The sequence below is a fragment of the Rhea pennata genome, chromosome Z, assembly GCF_028389875.1.
Source record: "Rhea pennata isolate bPtePen1 chromosome Z, bPtePen1.pri, whole genome shotgun sequence".
Taxonomy (NCBI): Eukaryota; Metazoa; Chordata; class Aves; order Rheiformes; family Rheidae; genus Rhea; species Rhea pennata.
In genome coordinates, this window is record NC_084702.1 from 41432660 (window position 1) to 41458131 (window position 25472).

Genomic DNA, 25472 nt, shown 5'->3' on the forward strand with positions numbered 1-25472 from the left:
GACAGATTAATTCTAACAAGATAAACCAGCTGCAGAAGCAAGTAATTCAATCAGTATTTGTATTTATTGTGCATGTAACAGAATAGTAAAAGGAAAACCTGGTAACATATGCAGTGAAGGGGTTGTAACTCGAAGCCTTAAAGCAAGAGAATAGTAAGGTGCCTTACTAAAGAAAGGAAAACAGGCGAACAACATTTTTTGTGTCAGATGGAAAAGCAGCAGTGACTCATTTATCTAAGAGCAAGTGTATTGATATTTTGCTCTTGAAGTGGTGAGGTCTGTGACCATTCTGAACTGCTCAGGCCTTTGGCATACTGTGGGGAAAGGTTGGTTCTGTTCCGGGGGATGTCTGAAAGATATAATTGCCTGTGAAGAATGTAATGTTGGGTGGTAGCTTGGTGGATGTATGTATGTAAGACAAAGAGAGAGACTTTGGAGTCTCTTACTTTTTCTGGAGATTTAGGATAACTTACTTTCAGTACTCAGTATTCACCAAGAAAGAGATTGTGGATCTTAGAAAGCAAATTGAGATTGGTCTGTGCGTAGTCCACAAAATCTCTGAAGTGAGAAGAGATGAGAGCTTTTGCAGGAAGTGGATTCAGTAAAATCACAAAATACCTGCCAGAAGTTTAGTTCTCAAGCTTTTTGTTTTAAACCCACTGTTTACTGTTGATTCAAAGTAACTACAATCAAAGCTTTATCGGTATAAGTAACTGTCAGCAGCTTCTCCCCAATGCAAAATACAGTCCTTTTCCTTTTTGTGTGATCTCTCCATGCACAGCTATTTTGTTGCCTATGGAAAGGGGAGGCTTCCTCACTGCTTATGCAGTAGAGCCTGGGATTATTTGCATTGGACAGGTGATAGCATGCAAAGGATATTAACCTTTCAAAAAGATAAGAAAAATCTCTGATGTGCTCAGATTATGAGTTGTAGAAGCATGTCACTGTTGTGTTTAATGTGGCAAATACACGCAGAGCTGCTCTGCAATTCCAGCTATTGCTGCAGGTTGTTTCTGCTTTCCTGCTTCTGCAAAGTAAGAACTGAGTTTTTTTAAATGCATAAAATTGTGTATGGAAACCTGACATGTTCTGATATTTAATCTTCTGCTTTTACTGTTGATAATTTTCTTCATTGGTGAACTAAGGTATTAGTGGTTTTGATGTTTTGAGTCCTCCTGCTTTGATTAGATTTTATTGTTGTTTTTAATGTAGTTTCTGGTAAATTTGTTGCTGATTTTTATATAAATCAAGTGATTGTAGCTAGCTCAAGTGCTTCTGCCCTGCAAATAAGAAAAGACCTTTGATTGAGCAGAGCATCTTGATACTGCAAAGTTACAAAACTTCCGTTTGTTTAAGATGATTTACACAGAATTGACTGGTTAATATTTAGGGTATTTAAAAGAATAAGTGTTAAACACAGTACTGATACTTAACAACAGCAAACTTTAAAGATGAAAAAGCTGTATATACTTCTCATCATTAACCATTTAGAACATGAGAACAGTTGCACTGGGTTAGACCATCTTTCCATCTGTCTGGTAGCAGAAGCTGATGGAAAGATGATATTGATCAGGACACACATAGTAGAGTCATCTTCTTCCATACATGCTTCCAGCAAGATGTGGGTTGGGAGCCTCTTCAGCCAGAGACACCATCTTTGTGCCTTGTAGTCTTGGATAGATTTTCCTTCTGTGATCAAATCTAATGACTTTTTTAACCCACCTAAATTATTCGTATCCATAATACCTGTAAGCAATAGCTTCTACCATTGACTTATGCCATGTGAAAAAAGTACTATTTTTTTCTTTTAAACCTGATCCTTCCTGATTTTATGATATTATGATATTACCATATTGATATGATAGTATGATATCATGATATTTTGTCTGTAACACAACAACTTGGTGAAGAGACTGAGGCAGAGAGTATGGATGACAGACACGGTCAGAGACAAGACTGGAATCACCATGGTAAAACATCCAGCCCTATGCTTATAATTTTGCAGATTAGTCCTATAATCTGTGAAATTACACTTGGATTTATCTGCTGTGCAACAGTATGCCCAGTGTAACTGCTCTGTGCCACTGTTTTGAAGAAAAAAACAACAGCAACACAGTAGCTTGCACAGATATATCTACATATGATACTTCTTGCTTTATTTCCCATGGTGGATGTAGCATGTTGGTCATGAAACCACAGCAGTATTTTAGTCAGCAAAAGCATGTTGATCCCATTGAAAATGTGGGAGTATAGCAGCAGAAAGGTCCCTCAGCTTTGTTGAGGACCATAGGGCATCCAGTAGTGTGACTGTCAGACCCATGCTGGTGTAGCTGTGTGGACAGATAGTAGCAACGGAGGGTCTGGAGAAATAGCAGCTTTGTTTGTCCTCTGTTGATATCTCCGCAGCCTTGAAGCTCTCTTACTTTCTCCTTGTGAGTCTTCCTCTTTCAGTATTGCTGTAGGCTTCTTATTGGCGAGAGCACTGTGAGGAGGAGCAGAGGCTTAGGAAACGGAAGGGCTGAGAAATAGCAACGGTAGGAAGCCAGGCCCCATGCCCTGCACGTACAACCAGAGGCCAGACTCAGGCTGCTGCTTTCTGTCTGTTACTCTGGCAGGGAAACAACATTGCTAGCCCGTGGCAAGGAGTCATTAATTTGTTTTAAAGTGCTTTGAGAAAAAAGTTGCTGGGATTACTGACATTAATCATGTCTTACTTTCATAAGACAGCTGGTTTGTGTATAAAGGATCCCTCTGCTTTCATATTAGACAGTATGAAAATTTTTAATAAAGTGACAGTAATGAAAGTTTTTAATAAAATGGCTGACCGTAATTTTAGACAAAAGAAGCAAAGTAATGGTGTTGGGAGGGGAGATGTATGCATATAATGCTATATTTGCCCTTTACGCATTTTTGTGCTGTGTACCATTAGTCTTGTTTAATCACCTTAGTCTGGTTCTTTCTGTTTTATGGTGACTGTATTTTTGCAGACAGTAGAAGAAATTGAGGGCGTACTAGGACGGGACCTTTATCCAAATCTATCTGAAGAGAGATCTCGATGGGAAAAGGAGCTAGCTGGCCTGCGGGAAGAAAACGAGAGCCTCACCGCCATGCTGTGTAGCAAAGAGGAAGAGCTGAACAGGACCAAGGCCACCATGAACGCTATTCGCGAAGAGAGGGACAGATTGCGCAGAAGGGTGAGGCCAGCCAACCATCTTAACACTTCATAGAAGAATGGTTCTTTTTGCAGGGGACAACTGAGTCCTTCTAGTCCAAGTAATTTTGCCATTGGAACAGTCTGCTATTTCATCTCTCTTCCTGCACTGGGTTTCAGGGGTTTTGTTTTTAAAGCCAAGCTGTCTGAATTACAGAGCTAGCATGAAAGTGCACATAACTGAGAAAGTGTATATGATGAACAGTCAAGCTGTGCAACAATCTTATGTGAGAGATCATGCGTTAACAGAAAACCTGAAATTCATCTCTAAGGAAGCACGTGTAACTTCTCTATAGAGAAAGCAGATGTTCTTTTAGTGAATTTTCCTGTGAGGCATGTTTTTTTTCCTGTAAACCAGGAATATGTCTTTGTTTTTGAAGAGAATTCAATTTGTAATTAGGAGAAAGAAAATGAGCAGGAGTCCTATCACTGAGTAATAATTTTCTGAAATGAACAATGAGTAGCCCCAGCCATATCCTATTTCCCTGTCTCTGTTTTTTGACTTTGCTCTGTCAGGTAAAGGCCTTGTGTTTTGCATGGACTCTGAAATAAGAAGAATGGAAATTCTTACAGAGAAGTTGAAAGCTCAAGAGAATGTGAGCTCAATCCCTGTTACCTTTTAAATTAAGTAACCCTGTCTCTGTTAAATCTGTAGCATTTTACCTACATATCAAATAATTTCAGTTTTAAAACATGGTTGTTTCACGTTTGTCCTCAGCTCGGGTGAGAGTTTAGAGGACCATATCTTGTTAAAATTGTTGATAGTGTTACCTTTTACCTAATGGCAGCAGAGCAACTTTTTATGCAAGTTCTGTGTTTCTAAAAGAGCATTATTCTTCAGCAGCTCTATCGTCTGAGGATGAAGTTGTACTATTTGTCACATATAATCTTCATATAACAAGCTACAATTTATTTGGGCAGAACTCTCTAGTCTTCCTTAACCCCCTCTCCCTCCCCCACCGCCATAAGTGATCAAGGAAGAATTGTGATTTCTCATGATATAAAACAGGATCACTTCTCTGGTTTTGCTCTTCTAAAATTTCCTTTTATTATATACCATAAGAGTAGTAGTTTTCAGTCCTGATAATGTTGGTTTTGTACTAACTTTTCTCTTAAAACAGAGTCATCACCACCCCTTGAGCTACAGAAGTAGGATTTAGGCACCTGGTGAATTACTGTAGGAGCTGGGGGGTGGGAGGAATGGAAGTGTGCACTTATGAAATTTGCTTACACAAATGCAGATGATACAGAGCAGTATTGAGATATCATACAAGAAAAATTAGATGACCTTGAGGGTAGAATTAATAGAAGTAGAATTAAATTTTGAGGATTATGAAGTGAAACTTCTATGTACTTAAAAGACTAGTAACAAGAATGTATGCTGACAACCAGGAGCTCCACATCTGAAAAAGAGATCAGGGGAAAGATGCAGTGTTTGTACCCTGAAGTATTAGGATGACTGAGCCATTGATGCATGGTGTCAAACAGCATCAGAGGATGTACCAGATAAAGTATTTCCAGTAGAGATAAGAAATGTTGGTGCAATTTTTAAGAAGAGTGGTGAGATCTGATCTGGAATGCTGTATGTAGTTCTAATTCTTTGTGCTCAAAACAGTTCAATTTGAATTGACAACGTAAGATGTAGAACATGATCAGAGAACTGGGCAACATATTAAGAGGTAACCAAAAGAGCGTTGTTTTTAACCTGACAAAACAAAATCGGAATACAAATTTAATTTCTCTTTATGAACACTGGAGAAAGCAAACAAGAATAGAAGATAGCGGCAACTGAAGCTGAGGGACAAAACTGGAGCAAGAGCAAGTTAATATATATTACCTTTGAGTACATTAGATTAGAAATTAGCCTATGAAGTTTCTAGCACACCAGAGGATTGCAGTTTTGAAACAATAAGGTGTAATGTTAATACTTGACTACTTTTAAAATGGAGCTTAAAATGTTTAAAAGTATATTTGAGTGACATAATATATGACTGCGTAGAGATACTCATCAAACCTAGGGTTGTTACATTAGGATTGTGTCTGAAACAAAGCAAAAAAAAACCTACTTTTAACTGGCCCAGTTAATATGGCTGCACTATTCCTAGAGCTAGCTGTAGTATCTGTACAAAACTGCATTTTGTCTGGTTGCCTGCGATAGCAGAGGATTGGGTTAGATGATGAAGAGAATGCCATCTAGTTCTGTTGGAGGTAGCCTCATGATCACAGGCCCTGGTTCTCATGGGGGACTTCAGCCACCCTGATGTCTGCTGGAGGGACTACACAGCAAGGCACAAACAGTCCAGGAGGCTCCTGCAATGCATTGATGATAACTTCTTGTCACAAATGGTGGAGGAGCCTACGAGGAAGGATGTCCTGCTAGACCTTGTCCTTACCAACAGAGAGGGACTGGTTAGAGATGTGAAGGTTGGGGGCAGCCTTGACTGCAGTGACCACGAGATGGTGGAGTTCAGGATCCTGCAGGAAAAAAGTAAGGCAACAAGCAGGATTGCAACCCTGGACTTCAGGAGAGCAGACTTTGGGCTCTTCAGAGACCTAATTGGTGGAGTCTCATGGGTTAAGGCCCTAGAAGGAAGCGGGGTCCAGGAGAGCTGGCTAGTATTCGAACATCACTTCCTCCAAGCTCAAGAGCAGTGCATCCCTATGAGTAAAAAGTGCAGCAAGAGTGGCAGGAGACCTGCGTGGGTGAGCTGGGAGCTCTTGGCCAAATTCAGACAGAAGAAGAAAATACACAGAATGTGGAAGAGGGGACAGGCTACTTGAGAGAATTACAGGAATGCAGTCAGAGTCTGTAGAGATGCTGCGAGGAAGGCTAAGGAGTAGCTGGAATTGAGTCTGGCAAGGGATGTTAAGGACAACAAGAAGGGCTTTCTCACATACATCAGCAGCAAGAGGAGGACTAGGGAAAATGTGGGCCCGCTACTGAATGGGGCAGGGGCCCTGGTGACAAGGGATACAGAGAAGGCAGAATTACTGAATGCCGCCTTTGCTTCCGTCTTCACTGCTAAGGGCAGCCCCCAGGAATCCTGCAGCCTGGATGTGAGGGAGAAAGTCCAGAGAAGGGAGGACTTTCCTTTGCTTGATGAGGAAAGGATTAGAGACCTTCTGGGCAGGCTAGATATCCACAAATCCATGGGCCCAGATGGGATGCACCCATGGGTACTGAGGGAGCTGGCGGATGTTGTTGCCAGGCTGCTCTCCATCATCTTTGAAGGGTCCTGGAGAACTGGAGAGGTGCCTGAGGACTGGAAGAAAGCCAGTGTCACTCCAGTCTTCAAGAAGGGCAAGAAGGAGGACCCAGGCAACTATAGGCCGGTCAGCCTCACCTCCATCCCTGGAAAGGTGATGGAACAGCTCATTCTGGATGTCATCTCCAGGCATATGGAGGAAAAGAAGGTGATCAGGAGTAGCCAGCGTGGATTCACCAAGGGGAAATCCTGCTTAACCAACCTGAGAGCCTTCTAGGATGGAATGACTGGCTGGGTAGATGAGGAGAGAGCAGTGGACGTTGTGTACCTTGACTTCAGCAAGGCTTTTGACACTGTCTCCCATAACATCCTCCTAGGCAAGCTCAGGAAGTGTGGGTTAGACAGGATTGAGAGGTGGATTGAGAACTGGCTGAAAGGCAGAGCTCAGAGGGTCGTCATCGATGGCGTGGAGTCTAGTTGGAGGCCTGTGGCTAGTGGCGTCCCCCAGGGGTCAGTACTGGGTCCCATCCTGTTCAACTTCTTCATCAATGACCTGGATGAGGGGACAGAGTGCCTCCTCAGCAAGTTTGCTGATGATACCAAGCTGGGAGGAGTGGCTGAGACACCCGAGGGCTGTGCTGCCATTCAGAGAGACCTGGCCAGGCTGGAGAGCTGGGCGGAGAGGAACCTCCTGAGGTTCAACAAGGGCAAGTGCAGAGTCCTGCACCTAGGGAAAAATAACCCTCGGCACCAGTGCAGGCTGGGGGCTGGCCTGCTGGAGAGCAGCTCTGCGGAGAAGGACCTGGGAGAGCTGGTGGATGACAAATAGACCATGAACCAGCACTGTGCCCTTGTGGCCGAGAAAGCCAACGGTATCCTGGGCTGCATTAGGAAGAGTGTTGCCAGCAGGTGGAGGGAGGTGATCCTGCCCCTCTCCTCAGCCCTGGGGAGGCCTCATCTCGAGTACTGTGTGCAGTTGTGGGCTCCCCAGTCCAAGCGAGATGTGAAGCTACTGGAGAGAGTCCAGCGTAGGGCTACAAAGATGATCAGAGGGCTGGAGCACCTGCCCTGTGAGGAACGGCTGCGAGAGCTGGGCCTCTTCAGCCTGGGGAAGAGCAGACTAAGGGGGGTCTTATCAACGTGTATCTGAAGGGAAGGTGTCAAGGGGACGGGGCCAAACTCCTTTCAGTTGTCCCGTGTGACAGGACAAGAGGCAATGGGCAGAAACTGAAGCACAGGAAGTTCTGCCTGAGCGTGAGGAGGAATTTCTTCCCTGTGAGATCAACGGAGCCCTGGCACAGGTTGCCCAGAGAGGCTGTGCAGTCTCCTTCTCTGGAGATCTTCAAGGCCTGCCTGGATGCAACCCTGTCTCTAGGTAACCGTGCTGAGTGGGGAGGTTGGACTAGATGATCTCCAGAGGTCCCTTCCAACCTTACTGATTCTATGATTCTGTGATTCTGTGTGCGTGGATTATGCTCAAATTGGTGAATTTGCATTGGAATTTCTACTGGAGTTCCCAGAGGAAGCAATTGTGGAGCCATGCAAGTGCTGGTTACGTTATGAAATGTGTATGCCAGTTCCTTAGTGCAGACCGGGGCCTAGGAGAGAAAGGAGAGTGCATTAATCATGTTTCTCTAGCAGTTGTTGGCCTCTCTGGAGCTGCTAACATGGATGCTGCATGCGTTGCTGATGCGTCTCTGTAGTGGAAGCAACCCTGGTGAGAGCAGAATTGAGATCGTTGGCTTGTTTTGTGTCAGTGGCTAGAAGGATTGTCAGAGAAGAACAGCAGCTTGGCCTTACTGGCCTGAATATCAAGCCAATGACACTAGAGAGGATGGGTCTTGAATTGCTCTGTAAAGATGGTGTGCACTCTCTCCTACAAAACAAGCCAGTTATGTAATACCTATTCGCTCTTTTTTTAATGAAGGAAAGTCTTTTGATAGAATGGTAGATGTATCTTGCCATAACCTACTGATGAGTGAATGGCTGATGTTGGACTGGCACAGAGCATAGCAAGCTCAAATAGATTATACTGAGGTACAACTGACAGTTTTTTCTTTTTTCATTTATTTTGCATTTCTTAGAAGACTTTATTGAAATACAGTTTGTAATATCATTCTTAACTTGCAGAACAGCTGGTTTATTTTCCCCACCAGAGAAGTCTGTTCATGACACATGACTGTGTCAGCAATAGCATGTAATTGGTGCTCTGGAAACCATATTTACATTTATAATGTAACTTTGTGTCCATAGTTGCAACAAAATAAATGTTTTCTTTGACCTATTAATATTTTCTATATGCCACCTGAACTCAGAGTCACTTCAGATTATTTCCCTGGAGAGTGGAAAAGGAGATCCAGCTAAAATTTAGTTATTGTTCTTAAATTAAATTGAGTAAAGAGAATAAGCTGAAGTTGACCAGATCAATAGGTACATTACTTTAGCCCAGTGCCTGTAATCAAGCAGAGTGCTCTCGATAGGTTTTTCTCAGGCTTGTTAGAGATTTAATTTAATTAGGTATTTAGTTTGTTCAGTTAACAGATTGTGCTGCTTTCTACAACAGTGGCTAAGAAACAACATGCATATGGAGTTTTGTTTCTCATGGGTCATTAGTAAATGAAGTAATCACTTACTTCTGTAGGGTGGCTGTAATGTAGCTGCTAATTTCATAACACAGAGGTTTATTTTACCTCTGCATGATATTGTAATATTAAAAATAAGCTTTATTTAAATCTGGGCTTAGGTAGGTCAATACCTTGGAAAACTGCGTACCAGCATACATAGCTGAGCCTAATTCTGAATCTACTAATGCAAATAAGATGCTGGAGAACTTCTGTACCAGTACATGGGAGTAATATTAGAATAACATTGGAATCAGAGCAGTACTATTTACAGTTGTTAAATGCAGCAATACACTTGCATAGCAGCGGAAAAAGTAATTGTGTTCTTAGACAAAATCTCTTCTATCCACCAGGGAATTTAGCTGAGCAATGCTGGTATAGTGTAACTCCAGCATGACTGTGTAAGTAAAAGATGTTTGTTTTGTTTTGTTTTGTTTTAATTATTGCCTGTGAAAGTTACCATATTAGTAGTACCTCAGCACGGTCCCAAGCAGTGTGTTGGCATATGAAGTGGCAGGTGCAGGCAATGTTCAGGCTTCTCTGGGGCTTTTCTAAAGAACTAGATCTAAAATGAAAAGGCAGGTCCAGCTCTCTGCAAGACTTAAATCTGTAATTCTCTGCATAAGCCCTATGTCACCATTACAACTTGTGCAGTTAATCAAATGCTGGTAGTTGTGATGTTTTTTGGATCTACTCCTAATCCAGCTGAATTTGCCAAACTGATCAGAAAAGCAAGAACGTTACATTTTAGCCATATTCTGCTTACTGATACCTTATTGAAATGGTAACACCGAGTGGAGTGGAAAAGCATGGTTTTAGTATGTGATCCCTACAGCTGCCCAGATTTTCTTCACTCTAAGAAATACAATTTTAGCATTAGGGCTCTCTCAAAATACCTCACTCTTGCAAGCCATTGAAACACACACAGACCACAGAATGGGTCAGATCCTTGCTCCCTGGCATTCCTCAGCCTGCACTCTTCTCTGATGACACAAACTTGGCACGAGCAGCTCAGCTGTCCTCCTTTTGGTATCTTTTATGTCAGTGTCAGAAAGAATTGCTCCAGATTGCTATATTATAGGTCTTTGGAGATTATTTTAAGCTTGCACAGTTTAAAGTGATCCTTGAGCTCTTCTGTCTTGTTGTCTTTTGGTGTACACCAGAGACCTGAGGTAGCAGCCAAAAGCTATTTCCCTTCCCTTTCTCCTTCAGCTGCATAGTATTTGCTTACACAGCAATATCTCAGCTTAGCTGCTAAAGAACTAGAGTTTTGCTTCTGTTTCCGAGCTTGTATGCAAATGCTCAGTGATTAATCTGAAATTCAATGAAGGAAAGCCTGAGATAGGCTTACTGCCCTCATTTGTGTTTGTTTCTACCATGTGCTAGCCTGGTTCAGAATACTTCAGCCTTGTTTGAAGCTTTCAGAGAATCCACGTTTTGCCTCCAATGTCATGTCCTTGGTTTTCCTTTGCATCTTTCATGGAGGTGCAGCACCCAGATCTTTACGCACAGATCAGTAGGTAGCACTTAGTGAGGAACTGTTGTCTGAAAGGTGGCAAAAGCTATAGAGCACTTCATAACGTACTTGTATCACCCAGAGAACTGTAGCTTTTCCTGATACTTAAAAACCCATATGGTTAAATCTGTATAGCATAGCTGTTTCACCATAGCTCTGGTTGTATCTGCCTGGTGTTCCCTTTCTGTGTCCTTCAAAATAACTTTTAAACTAGGAAATAATTTTCAGTTCTGTCAGAATAACAGAGCTCCCAAAGACAGTTAAGTTATTCTGGGTTGCTTGAAACCACACGTCTTGGTAGAGGGGAGAGATTCTCTGAATGCCTTATTTGAAGGCATGACTACAGACCCAAGATGATTGAGCTCCAGAGCATTTGGTGAGGGGAACAGGCCCTTATAAGTACCAGAAAAGCCTTCCCTCGGAGTGTGGGCAGTTCAAGACCTCTATGTTCAGTCAACCACAACCTATTGAGAGCTTCCCAGTGCTCAGAAGCTGGGAAAGGCCCTTGTCGTTTAGAGCAGCTTGAATTACCAGATTTAGTGTTCCATTCTCCATCCTCTCCCCCACAGATTGGCAGTATACATAAATAAAACAGTGGGAGAAGTATGTTCATCTCCCGTGGTTTGTTGTACATCATCTTCCTTCTCTTTATAACAAAAACAATTTGGAAGTGGTATTAAAATGCTGGACAAAATCTTCATTACTTAAAGAGTTAAAGGATACTACATGATAAAACAAGTCACAGGTAGTGTAGAAGGAAAAGAATCACAGGCATGACCCTTATTTCAAAGTGGGTCAAGAGCAAAAGTCGCAGGTGTCCTTTGAATATAGAAATCAGTGATAAAAACGGGGAGTTTGTAGTGATGTGTTTTTTTTATTGAGAGTATGTTAAGAAATTGTATAGTTGCAAGTATGCGTGTGTAAAATACAAAGACTAAAATGGATCAATATGTTTCTTAGATTCATGATTATAGTTAACTTGAGTGTGTTCCACTGAAGTGTTTTCTATAACCCACTATTCAAGTTTGCAAACGTGTCTGCGGTGCGTGTTAATCACTCATGATGTCCTTTATAAATCCAGCAGTACTGAAATATGTCAGACCCTTTTTTCTTCTACACTGTTTTTTTTATCTAGTTCTTAAGGCACCCATAAGAAGTTATGCTTTTTTCCTCCCTTGTTTTCTCCTTCAATTCTCAGTGTTCAAGGAAGAAATTAGAAATGCAACTAAACAATTACTCCATGTTGCTAAACATCAAATATTAATAAATAAAATGTCTATTTGCATCTGACTTGCTCAGTAGCTAGGATATCCTTTGCTGTCAAGTCTGATGTCTGTATTGCACTGTGTATCACTTAATCCCCTTGCTGTTGCTGTTTCAAAAAACCCAGTGCTGCTTTACTTCTGGGATTTCCACAATTCTTCTGGCTTCCTTCAGCTATGTAAAAGATCTTTGCTCTTTCCTTTTTTTAATATTGTCTTTCCAGATGTTTCCACAGTTGTTTCCTTTATTCCTCTCTATTCTCTCCTATGCCTTGTTTTATCTGATACTGTAATTTAGTCTGCTTGTCTGCCACTTTTCATCTCAATTTAGAGTTTTAGGACAGTAATTTTGACATCCTGCCAGATGTTACTTTCTTTAAACAGGAGGCAAAGGCTGAGGAGATATTTTTTTAAATCATTCCTGATTATTCCTCACTACCTCACAAATCCACTTCTCCCTCCTTTCAGTGGAACTTTATTTTTTCTTTTTTTGTCTTCATCCATAGAATTTTGCCAAATTTTTGCCAATTTCTGTAACATCTGCGCTTCCTCTCGCTTCCATTTCCAAATACTTACCATGTCTCACATAAAATACCATAATCGCCTTCTTTCTACTAGTAAGCATAATTTGGAGCAGAATAGCAGAACAAGTTTGTCTTGCCTGTGGAATCACTGATCTCAAAATAAAGGAAGACCACACATTTACCCATACAGATAAGCCACCTCTTCTAAACGTTTTTTTTTCTCGATTTGTGTTCTTTGATCTTTCCTTACTTTTCATTTAGAATTACTGTTAGTTCAGAGAAGTACTTTCTGAGGAGATGGCACATACTGCTCTATTTATGGAGGAAGCTTTGGTGACCAGAAATAGTTACCTGAGTTGTCTCAGGGCAGTCAGGTAGTTGGGCAACACAGCTGGTTGGTGATTCTGCCTTGGTGAAGTGTGGATTTTGAGGTCAATGGTTCTACAGGTAAGACAAACTTGTTCTGTTATCCTACTCCAGAATCATCATCCCAAGCTCACTGTAAAGTTAGTGCAGTAATTTATAGCAATTAATTCAGTTTGTAATTTCTCAAATGAAGGACTGAACTTTTAAGTACATCAAGAAAACAGACAGCTTATTGATGCATTTTTAAAGTTGTGGTTGCCTCTGTGGCACAGTATTAAAGCAGTGATTAGTATAGATTGATAACTCTACTGTGCTTTGAGTTTTGTTTTATAAGTGCTTTCCCAAGGAAAACTTTTCCTGGCTGTAGTCTTAGTTGGGTTAATTTTTCTTTCCGTTGTGAATGTTGTTTTACGGACCCTTAAAAATAATTGACTTTGTAATTGTGGCCAATAATCACTGCTGAGTAATAAAACATAGACCAAAGAAAACCTATTGGTGTTAAAGTTTTACGTAATATTGTCTTTACGTTAGGTGATTTTAAAATTGGGAGTAAATGAATGCAACAGCATTTTAAACAATTTTAACGTGCTGTTTTCTGATTGCGCTTAAATTTACAATGTTACTCGCTTTTGGACTGCAATCTTTCAGGACTGGCTTCTGGGCATAGGAATTGAGGTAGAGATTTGAATTTCTGATGAATAAATCCGTAGTGGTTTTTGTATGTGTTTGCTTTTAAACAATGCTATAACTTAAGTACTTGAGGAATTTAGTTTTTTATACAAACAGCCTGGGTTCAGAAATAGTAATAAATGTGATTTCAATTTAACAAAAATCAATTTGTTTTTTTCCGCAGTGTTAATGTAGCAAAACAAATCCTGTTTACCCTTGCACTCCACATTGCAGGCAGCAACATACCTACATGGTTTGTTTCAGTTTTAGACTTACCAGTAGGTTAAAATGATTGTTTTGCATCAGTGCAGCACTTCTGTCCTCAAGATTTGCATTGGTGCAGCTGTATCCATGTTGGAAATCAAATCTGAACAAAGGAATACCGTATGAACAAAGGAGGCCGCAGCTGAGACTATCTAGAAGATACGTGCTCTGAATGTACTTTACACACATCTGTTCAGTTAACTTTTAATGGAATTACACTTAAGATGATTCTGGGGCAAATGCCCACATTCATTTTTTAGTAAGTTACTTTACACCCTGGAGATTCGGTTTTTAGTAAGTTACTTTATACCCTGGAGATTCGATTTAGAAGCTTTGTGTACTCTTCCTTTTTGTAACTGAGGGAGGTGGTTGGCTTGGCTGTAAGATGTAGCACTCTTCCATGAACAGCAAAGTGAGTGTAGTTAGCGCTTATTGTTGTTACCTGCAACCTTTTCTTAGTAATACAAAATTGTTATGCTTTGTTTTGTAAAGCATAGGCTTTTTCTTCTTTTCATGATTGTCACCTACCTACAAATTCTGATATTTGACAGTAAGTCTTCAGACAACCTGACCCTCAGGTTGCATGAAATGTGAAGCAGAAGCAGGGGGATTCTCCAGGGAAGTAGAAATGGACTTTGGGGATCCTTAAATTCTGCTCTGGGGACAGGGAAAATTTCCAGCCTGAGGCCCTGCTTCAGTGCAGTACATTGAAGGGGTCTGTGTATGTTGTGCAGAGTCTGACTGCCACTTCTTCAAACAGGGATCTCCAAAGCACTAACAGTGCACTTACTGAGCTAATAGCTGAGGAAGACCAAAAGCTTTAATGCAACTTTAATTTTGATATTTTCTGACAAGGAATTTCAGCTTGCTTAATCAGTTCTTTCTGTAAATGTATTATATTTAGTATAAGAACCCACTTGGTTCTATAAAATAGGTACCACAGTTGCATTTCATGCTACAAGAGGACATCAAGTGGGCTGAACTCTGTTCTCATTTCACTGGAGTTCTGGTAAAGTTTCACCATTTCTGTTCTGCAATATTCTAACAATCCACACAGGAACTTTCATATTAAGATAAACATTCCAGTATTCAGGGAAATTTCCTCTTCGAATGGTTTCCTCTCCCTTCTCGCTCTCCTCATGCTCTATTTGATACCAAGACACTAGTTCTCTGGGAAAAATGAGCTCTGTCACTTTCCCTTGTGGCATAACTGAAGTGTTAAGCAGACAGTTTATTCTGTGTTTATTAAGAATTATTCCAAGGCAAACGCTCTACTTGCGTACTCAACAATACATTTTGGTTCCTGTAGGCCTTTTCCTCGACTCCCCCTTAGTCCTGGAGCTCTTCAGATATCAGTTCTACAAGTATTTGATGTGTTATGAGGACAGTGCAGTGTTCTGCAGTGTATGGTTAGAGACCTTCTGCAAACTAAACTGGGCACTTTCCTAGTGTTTTCTTGTCTGTACGTAACTCTTTTTGGTAGCTCTACTTAACTGTAGTTTTGAAAGCATGATTAAAATTTCAATATATTTGGCCTTTAAATATGGTGAAGTCATCCTGTGATGTTTGTATGTCAAGCGTTTCTTCAGTGTTGGAGTTTTCCATTAAGAATAGGATCTTCAACTGTTTTACTTCAGCATCACAATCTTAGGCTAGAACATTAGCTTTACCCCCCCCCCCCCCGCCAAAAATATTTTTTATGCTGCATTGAAGGAGTTATACAAAGAAAGCTGTACCTAACAGTAATTACTCTGCAGTGTTACATTTGCCTTTTTACAGATTGGAAATAGTTGCAAGGGGGGAGGGAGTAGAATTTTAAAACAACCTCTCCACATGAAAATTCTGCGACCACCACAGGGCAAAATACAACTTCTGTGCTCGAGCCAGAAGCAATTAGGTTTGGCGAGACAATGAGAAAACTTATGAAATATTTAAACCATAAAATAGGAAAACAGGATATTGTGTTTTATTATAGGTTCGGGAACTGCAAACACGTTTGCAAAGTGTGCAGGCAACAGGTCCATCCAGCCCAAGTCGTCTCACTTCTGCAAATCGACCCATTAACCCCAGTACTGGAGAACTGAGCACAAGCAGCAGTAGCAATGACATTCCCATAGCCAAGGTAAGCTATTGTGTACTGCAGTAATGCTTCTTATTATCTGGGAGAAATGGGTTTCATTTTGCACAGCTGCTGTGCGGGCATGTGATTACTTGGGAAATAACGTCTAGAATCCCGGGAAAGTTTTCTGGGGTCATAAGGAGGCCCATGAACTTGGCCTGCAGCAAGAAATGAGCACTAATGCTTTTACATCTCTCAGTTTCAACACAGATGTCAATCTATACCACTTTGTTTAAGGTTTCCAAAAGTAGCCAGTGAACAAATGATGATATATTTTGTATAATGTATATGGAGTGTGGGGTCCCATGTAACTTGTGCAGCATTCTGACTTCTAGATTGCTGAAAGAGTGAAGTTGTCAAAGACAAGATCAGAGTCTTCATCGTCTGACAGACCTGTCCTAGGATCAGAAATCAGCAGCATAGGAGTAAGGACTAATAAACATATGCATGCATGGTACCTTCTAAATATGACTTATGTTCCATTAAAAGCAGCATTTTTTTCTAAAAATATCAGCTAACTGAAAATAACTTAAAGCCTATTTTGAGAAAAATACTTGAACAGAGTATTTTACCCAACATTAGGATCTCATGGTGGCTAGAAATCATACCTTGAATGACTTTAAGGGAATAATAAACAGAGTCAATATTACTCACCAAGCAAAGGCTTTTCTGTTGCATTCTACAGTTTCTAAATCAACAGAGCACTGTGTTCTGCTCTGAAATGCCAATGTAAATTTAGTAAATACAGTGTTGCTACTGTCAGTTAATATTTATTTCACTGAAAGAACAATTTAGGTCTGACATTTGTTTAGCTTTCAAGGAAGTATATTAACATTTTTAAATCTGTGGTGGCCTTCAGTCTTTGGTTAGCTAGAATTTTGAATCAAAGTAACTTCTTGAGGTGAAGCCTGTAAATGTCCTAGTCTCTTTAAAATTTATAGAGAAAACTGAATAATGAATATGTTGAAGTGAGTACATCCAGACAAACTCAGCTGTCAATCCAGACAATCTATGTTGTCCATTTGCTACCATTCACAAGGATCTGTTAATTATCCTGTGCAGGTGTCTAGCAGTGTGGCTGAACACTTGGCACATTCCCTCCAAGACTGCTCAAATATCCAAGAAATCTTCCAAACTCTTTATTCACATGGATCTGCTATCTCTGAAAGTAAAATCCGAGAATTTGAAGTGGAGACAGAGAGATTAAATAGGTAAGGTTAGCTATGCTCAAATATGTTGTCCGCTGTTAGCTTTGTTGAAGTTACTGGTTTTTGTGCATTTCATAGTTTTGTCCTTGCTAAGCTCTGACAGCTGCAAATAAACATAAAAAGGAGTTGAGAAACAGGTGATTGAAGCATACACTAAGGATTCTTTCCATCAGTATGACAATCTAGTTATATATTATTATTCAAGCGTGGCACCATCATCTGCACTGTAGAATGTCCTTTGCTATGGCTAACCGATTAGACATGACGTTTTTTTTTCGTAAAACACATCAGTGCTAGAAATAAGGAATCTTATAACTTACTCTTCATTGTTCTAGAATTAGCTCACTTTTTTTTCTCTTGAAGAAATAGAATTATAGTATTAACTATCAGTGAGTGTACACAGATATGTGTTAGTGTGGAAAACATGCAGTTAGATTTCTGGCAGTAGAAGAAAGATTTTAGCTTTCTGGTTGTAATTAAAATATTGCTAACTGCTGAATAAGTTCTGTCTCAGCCAAAGCTTCATGTCCTGTTTAGCACACAGGAACAAAACTGTGGATCAGGTATCCAGGAACTGTGTGTCAGCCTGCTTCCAAGTTCTCTTTTCCCCAATGCTATCTCAATGATAATAGTTAGTAATACTGATATTTTGAAGCTTTATTTTCAGATCCATAGTTAACTTCATTGAGAAGAATATTGCAGTTAAGTTCTTACATGAACAGTTGCCAGAATTGTTGGAGATTTCATTGCATCGCTGAAACTCGGTTCATATTTTGGAAGTTGTCTCTGTAATCGTGACTAAAATACTATTTTAAGCGAAACAGTTATTCTGGATGTTTCAAAGAGATAGGGCATTTTTGCAGCTGTATGATCACTCCACCCTCCACACACCTGATGCTAATTAAGGTGCCACTTAAAACAAGAAGCAAATGTGGCAGCAGGTAGGGAGGAACAGAAGTAGAAAGATAAAGCAAAAAATTAAGATAACTGCTCCATACATTCCTGTAACTTCAAAAGAAGGCTACAGCTTTCTGAGTGCTGCTTTTTCACAGAGAAATGTTATATTGATTGCATTTAATGGGAAGGAGAAGAAGAACAGGAAGTAGGCTTTTCTGGAGAAATGAGTGTCCTCTTGGTTCTTCCTGTGGGATATGGAGCAGTTAGATTTTGCTGTTGCAATGTGTTCTAAGTCTTTGTTGTTTTAAATTATGATTGTTTTAGAGTTTTCAAGACTGTATCTGCAAGCTAAACTTGAAGACTTAAAATTATTTCCTCTTCTACAGCCGTATTGAACACTTGAAATCCCAGAATGACTTGTTGACAATAACACTGGAGGAGTGCAAGAGCAATGCAGAGCGGATGAGCATGCTTGTTGGGAAGTATGAGTCCAATGCCACAGCCCTCAGGCTTGCACTGCAATATAGGTATGTACTTAGAGAATATCCCAGCCAGAAAAAGAGAGGGAAAACTTGACAGAGGCCTCCGAGAGTGAAATTACTAGTGTGCCATAGTGAAGCTGTTTCTTTTTAATTCCACCCTGAAAAAAATGCCTCATTGGTTAAACTACTGAATAAACTGTGCAACTGAAGTTACTGGTACAAGTGTATCTCAACTGTAGTTCAGTGGCAGCAGTGAGTTCAAACCAGTCGTGAGACGTTGGTTTTCTGCAATGCTCAGGCACCTTTCTCAAGGTCAGTGGACCAAGGAATGCCATTTTACTCTACATGTTTTCGAGTGACTTTATATGCCATCAGTGGGAATTGTGGGTAAATACTTGATATTGGTTTCAAGTATCTAAATTTGCTTTAATCTGTGTAAAAAGAGGGTGTCACTTAACTCCTGCTGCTGCAAGTAATTTGGAGCAGGCACTTCTGCCGTTAGGACAAATTGTATGCCTTTTAAGGAATATATTCTGTTACTGTCAGCCTTGGGCAAATTATAAGGAAATATAAATTACTGGTAGGTGCAGTAATGTATATATTTTTAAAAACATATTAGAATGCAACAGGAGCAAGTGACTCATAACTGTGTTTAGTAGCTGTCATCTTGTATGGAAGAAAACTTCACAGTCAGGAGAGAGAAACAACTATTTTTCTAAGTTTTCTTGACATAGTAAGAAGGCCTGAAAAGATAGTTTCTCAAATACATAATGTTTACCATCAGTTGTATTGCTGACTGTTTCACCAGAGCTCACCTCACATCAGATCGTTTCCTCTTTCACTTTTTGCTGTTACATTACTTGAGGCCAATCTGAGAGCATAATATGGAAAGAAAGACTTTTGAGTGCTTGTGGTAGAAGCTATGTATGTTATGTCATAGGGAATCATGTAGTTCATTAGCTACCTCTTTTTTATTAATCATTGCAGATATTTTTGCTATATAAATTGCAAATATTATTTGATTTTTGTTTTCTGTGGTTTATTTTCTCTTTTAGTGAACAGTGCATAGAAGCATATGAGCTGCTGTTGGCATTGGCAGAAAGCGAGCAGAGTCTCATTCTTGGGCAATTCAGAGCTGCAGGTGTTGGTTCTGTTGGTAAGATGTCGATGAATCACTTTATTTAGATTTCATTCTGCACGTCAATTAGCATTCGTAAGAGTTAGTTGCAATACTGAATCATCTCATGACCCACCACTTAAGAATGCTCTCCAGTCTATTTTGTTTTCAGCTGAAGAAGTAAATCATTTTTACACACTCGAGAAGAAGCAGGGGGAAGGGAGAGACTGGAAATAACTCATAAAATATACCAGCAATTTCAATTAACCTATGTATACCATTACAGGGGATGCCTATTCTCGTGGTGAAGCTGCTAAAGGCATTTGCCTGTACAGAGTGGAATGATTAAACAATACTTACAAACAATGAAAGGCTTAGGACAGTAGGGCTGTGGTATCTGCAAATACAAATTGTGTTTGTACTGGAAGTATTCACCCACAAAAATTAAGTGCAGTCTGTGAGAAGCTGGGATTAAAAATGCAAAATGCAAAGATACTATTCAATGGTTGCCAAAAAAAAAAAAAAAAAAGAAGAAGAAGAAGAAGAAAGAAAAGAAAGCAGCTCTAGTTTTTTCACCGCACATTTTAACTTTGCCCTGAAATTTTAAAACTTTCTACATGATGTTTTACTCTGTTGTTGTCTGGGATATCAGCCTCTATGTTCTTGATTTATTTTATTTTTTGGATAGTTAATTTTGTGACTTAAGTTTTTTGAGTATCTTGTTCTCCAAGTAATAGATTAAGCCACTTCTACAGTATATTTCTGAAGTGTGCAGAACTTCACATTACTGCTGTTTTACTAATAGAATGACATGTTTACAGAATGAACATTAATCCAATTTTTATAGTCTCATTCTTCTTACTAATAGAAGTTAGCAGTATTAATCTTGAGTTAGGAAGTGGGGACACCTTTGAAGAGGAAAGCATAGCTTTTCATGCTGTGCTGAGACTTAGTAACAGCCTAGCTGAGACAGTAATTTATAGTGCTGGCTTCTCAGAAATCACTGAAATGTAAACTGAAAGCTTTTAGAGACCAAGTGACCATCTGGCATCAGAGCCACAAGGCTGATGGGTTCAACCTCTTGTTTCAGGAGGCTGGATAAACTCAACCCACAGTCACTGTGTTGTTACCATGCAGCTTGTTTTGCATCTCTTCTAGTGTAGGAGAAAGCCTTTGTGTAGGTGAGTTTGTACATAGTGGGCCACAGAGTAAATGTCAGAGTGGATGTTTGCTTTTTTTCATCCGCTTTTCTTTCAGAGTCTGGTCTTTCCTTTCTAAAATGTGCTGTCGAGCTTTTGCTGCTGGAAGAGATTGGTGGCTAGCAAAACGATTTTCTCCTTATGCAGGTGACAGAAAGAAATCTTGGAAAGGGAAAACATATTTGGTATGAGCAGGACTTTATCCCACATGGATTTTATGGAAGAGAGGGTGTAATTTAATTTTATATAGGTGTCTGTCAACAGCTCTTAATTATAGTATTACTAGCTACAGTCCTGTGATAGAAATGGTGCCAAATTCCTGTTACATAACTTTGAGGGAGGTTGATGTTTGGTTTACATACCTTTACTTCACAGTAAAATTTGATTAGAATGCCTAGAAAAAATAGCAGATTTTTGGTTTGAAGGTCAGTCAAGTTTTGCAGCAACATCTGAGAGTGGAAAATGCCTGGGAATTGCTTCTGTGTTAGTTGGAGCTGAGCACAGCCAGCTGCTCTTAACAGAATGCTCTCACTTCCTTTCTTCTGCATTAACATTAGTTCTAATGCATGTAGTTTGCTTAGCAAGTGCAGAGTATGGGTAGTTAGTCTTTGATTTGAATGAAGATTAAATGAAAGTCTGGTATAAAGCAAACTGGAATTTGTTATGCTCTCTGACACTTTTGCACTGTAATTAGTGAACTATGAATATATTGTTGCTTTGTTCTGCCTTTCAGTGTAGCCCCCAGTGTGACTTAATGCAGTGAGTTTAGTCCAGCTGGAGTCAGAATTACAAGAATGGTAACTGCCTTGCCTCTGCTGTAGGGATGGCTCAATAGCTGCATAGTCTCTGCAGAACCTCTGCAAGTTACTTCTAATTAATTAATTAACCAGTGCTGGTTTTCTTTTGTTTTAGTGTGAAGGACTGTAAACTCTAGAAGCTCAGCTGCTGCTTCTGAGCAGCAAAGTTGTCCTTACAGGTGGAAAGGTAACCAGCAAAAGGGTGTTCTGGCAAACTGTTCAGGTTGAGGTGAAGGTGTTCATGAGCAAGGGCCCTGCAAGTGACCACACTGTAAAATAGCACTGGGCTAATGGAAGTAAGAGTTGCAATTTAGGTTGGTGCTTTCCCAGTGTGTTATTATCTTGAGCATCTTGGATTAATGCTAACCCACGGTGCGTATCATTACAAACAGGCAAGGTAATTAAAGTAAAACACGACTTAAGACAAATACCTGTATATTGTGACTGGGAGGGAGATGCATTGTGGCCAGAAGCCCAGTTATCACCAATGCTCACACAGCAGTGAAGCTGCTTTTGTATCATAAATTGATAATTTATCATCATCATATTAATATAGACTGAAAGCACATGGAAGCATCTCTATTCTTGCCTTAATTTTTATCACCCTCCTCAAAGCTCTGAAACAGATTGTTTGCTTGCAAACTAGGGGACCAAACAGGTGATGAAAACATTACCCAGATGCTGAAGAGAGCTCATGACTGCAGGAAGACAGCTGAGAATGCAGCAAAAGCCTTGCTGATGAAACTAGATGGGAGCTGTGGGGGAGCCTATGCAGTCACTGGCTGTAGCGTGCAGCCCTGGGAAAGCCTGTCGTCCAACAGCCACACGAGGTAACTGCAACTTGTTTGCTTTCCTGATCTCCAAGCATTTGATTTCAGACTGAAGCTTGTGTTGCATTCTGTCTGCTGAGTGCTGTTAACTGCGTTTTCTAGGTCACCATGCCTCTGTGGTCTAATTGTCTTCAGGCTTTGAGCAACTCCAGCCAAGAAGGATCTTGTATAGATTTGTTGCAAATGGGTGATTCTGAACTTTGATCTTCCTTGTTAAGGGCAGAAGCATTATGTTTGTTTTACCCCAGTGACTCTCTTGCTGTCTCCCTGAAACTTGGAGCATGTAGTACTTGTTCACCCCTATTGTATAAGGGCAGCACAGATCTACAGAGAAACAGAACACCCTAAGTGTGCTTCTGCTGAGTTTTTGGAGTGTGCAAGGACTGTTTTTTAAACCTCACAAATCCATCCATTTAGTTTTGATCCATTTAGTTTTGAACCATTTTCTCTGCTTTCCCTTTGCACCCCTCAAAATTTGTCCGTTCTGTTCTTTTTGCAAGTGGAGTGGCAAACGCCCATCATGAGGGATGGAGTGGATTTTTCCAGGAAAGGGCTGGATATTGCAGTATTTCTGAAGACCTATAAAATAATGAAATTTAAATCAACTATTATTGCGGAAGTGTTCCAGTTCAAATACATCTGCCAGCAGCTTCATTTTGGGTCTTTGCCTGCCTGCAGTGTTATTGTACTCTCTATGGTGAATATGTGTGGATACAAAATTGGCAAGCATCCTGGATAAATATAGATGAACATTTTTCTGTGTAAAATTTATTTTGGTTTCTCAGATTCACTCTAAAACTTTGTTTTAATCCTGTCTTTGAGCCAGTTCTTTATTCAAATGCTGTAATTTTTTGACACTTTTAGAAGTTTATTTTAGTACATTATCATTTCCTCTTCTTACCACCATCTCCTCCAAATGATCTTATTTCCTGCCTTGTTGAGTAGCATGGAATAGCTAAAAATCTGGAAAAGAGGTAATCCAAGGGAGTGAGGTTCAAATGTGAGATAAATTTAAAAAACTTTTTCAGAGAAGTTTTAATGTTGCACTATTGGTCCAAGAAAGTAACGTTTTTGTTTTGAAATGAATAGGACACATTCTGCACTAGTAACACATTGGTCAGTCATGATACCAAAAGTATTGACTGGCCCGGGAGAAGGTTATACAAAGCTGTTTAGAAGGTTATACAAAGCTGTTTTGAATACTTGACTTGCCTTAGTGCATGTACAATTTATGCCGTCTTGCACCTGCACATGAACATGTTGTAGGTGGCCATGCATGGCAACAGCTCTAGCTAGGCTGAGCTTGTTTACCCTTCTATTTAAAAGGAGTCATTTTCAGTTGATTGTAACTGCCTCAGTGTTTTTCTTTCTGGTACACAGTCAATACGTAATTTATTTTTCTTTAAAATGATCAAGTTAGCTGCCAGGATTGAATTAGGAAATATTTCTCTCTCTCTCTCCCTCTCTCTCTCTCTCTCCCCCCCCCCCCCCCTGTTTTTTGGGGGGTTATTTGGAGTTTTCAGCCTTTCTTTGAAAAGTATTTGGTAGGAATACAGCCTCTACAGTCCTTGATTTGTTGACCCTCATTTTCATTTTGTGAGGGAAGTATGTGTGTTTGGAGAGGAACATTGTCCCTCATGCTTGTTGTTTAAGCGAACTTCTGCTGGTTGGCTGGCAATATGTTTATGTGTGCATGTAATAAATACTTTGAGTAGATGAAGTTTAAGCAGAGTATGCTTAAAATGGGTGGATTTCAGATTTCATCAGAGATTGGTCACATAGTCATGTGGCATGTAAAAGTGCAGAATAAAATGCTTGCCTATGCAAGAGAGAAATCTCTTAGCTTCAGTCATTATCATTGCAGGCTAAATTTTTCTGGCATGGAGCAAGATACCGGATTGAATATGGTAACCACTGTTATCTACTTTGAGATATGTGGAACTCAAGAAAGAAGAGTTGCTCTTATCCAAGGGGGGCACAGCAAATCAGGAGCTCGTCATGTGGACGTGCTGATCTGATCATCCCTTATTCAATCTCCCAGCAATGTAATTGTTCTTTGTCTAAGTCCACATACCAGGAAAAACACTTCTGAAACTTTAGCTTCTCCATATAATACAAACCTTCTTTTCTTTCCTTTCCTTCTGTTGTGGTCAAATGATACATGATAGAGATGTTCTCCCTGCTGTGAACCCTACCTCAAAAGAGAAGCATCTCCTCTTAAGCTCACAGACAAATGGCATCATTGTGTCAGTCCATAGGTGAAAAGCGTGCTGGTTCAAAAGGTACACACTTGTCTATATTTACATCAGTAAGTTTCTATTCCAGGTGTAAAAAAAATTGAAGGTTTTCTCTTTAACTCCTCTCCCTGTCATTCTGGCCAACTTCTGGTTGGTTATTTGGTTAGTTTTTATCTCCAGGAGCCTGCTCATGCTTTTCGCTGTTACCCTGCCTATATTGCCAGCTCTTCTGCTCCATTCTCGCGTGCTTCCTTGTCAGCTGGCACCCTGCTGCTCTGGACTCCTCCTGCCACAGATCTCCGGCCTTCTGTGATTCTTTGATGTTGGTGGCTTCCATTTCCTTTTCTCTGCCACTGCAATAGCAATACAAGGAGAGACAGGAAGGCCAACTCTGGATTTCTAGCTGTTCCTGCAAGCTTTATGTTTTTCTTTTCTCTTAACTTGGCAGCCTATAAAGCAGGGGAGTGAGGAGCGCTACGTGAGCTGCCATTTGGGGGCCGCTGTACTTAAATGAAAACATTTTTACATTACATGATTCAAACATACTCTGAATCTGCAAAACCAGTCTTTTATCATAACTATTTTAGTGTGGGGGCTCTTGGTTGCAGATATGTATTGTTACCTTTGTTACCTTTTTTCTTTGTAACCAGGGTGAGTAGAGAAGGAGTGAGGCGATGAAAGCTCTCCTTCACTGAGACTTGTGACAAATGAATAATTCTTCCTGCCGTTCGAAGCCCTGTAGAATAGGGACTTATAATGGAAGTGTTGACCCATCTTTAGCTTTGGCATTTCAAATGAGATTCTGAATGTCAAATCACTGAACACATTACTGAGAACAAATGCTCAGAGGGCCACTGGTGACAAGGGGTTAAAGACTGTAAAAGGGAGCAACTGAAATGAAATGAAAGAGCATCACAGAGGTTGTTACTAGTGAAGTGAATAAAAAT

The 25472-nt window shown here is 40.2% G+C and overlaps 1 protein-coding gene across 6 annotated transcripts in view; it reads left to right on the forward strand.

The window, feature by feature from the left end:
• MCC (MCC regulator of WNT signaling pathway) overlaps positions 1–25472 on the forward strand; it is a 198963-nt gene that overhangs the window by 146010 nt on the left and 27481 nt on the right. For all 6 annotated transcript variants that reach the window (XM_062599020.1, XM_062599019.1, XM_062599023.1 and 3 more), the window contains 7 exons: positions 2988–3194; positions 15615–15761; positions 16094–16183; positions 16821–16969; positions 18250–18390; positions 19401–19501; positions 22105–22288. In XM_062599020.1, coding sequence (XP_062455004.1) covers positions 2988–3194; positions 15615–15761; positions 16094–16183; positions 16821–16969; positions 18250–18390; positions 19401–19501; positions 22105–22288 — 1019 coding nt within the window. The remainder of the gene's footprint in view (positions 1–2987; positions 3195–15614; positions 15762–16093; positions 16184–16820; positions 16970–18249; positions 18391–19400; positions 19502–22104; positions 22289–25472) is intronic.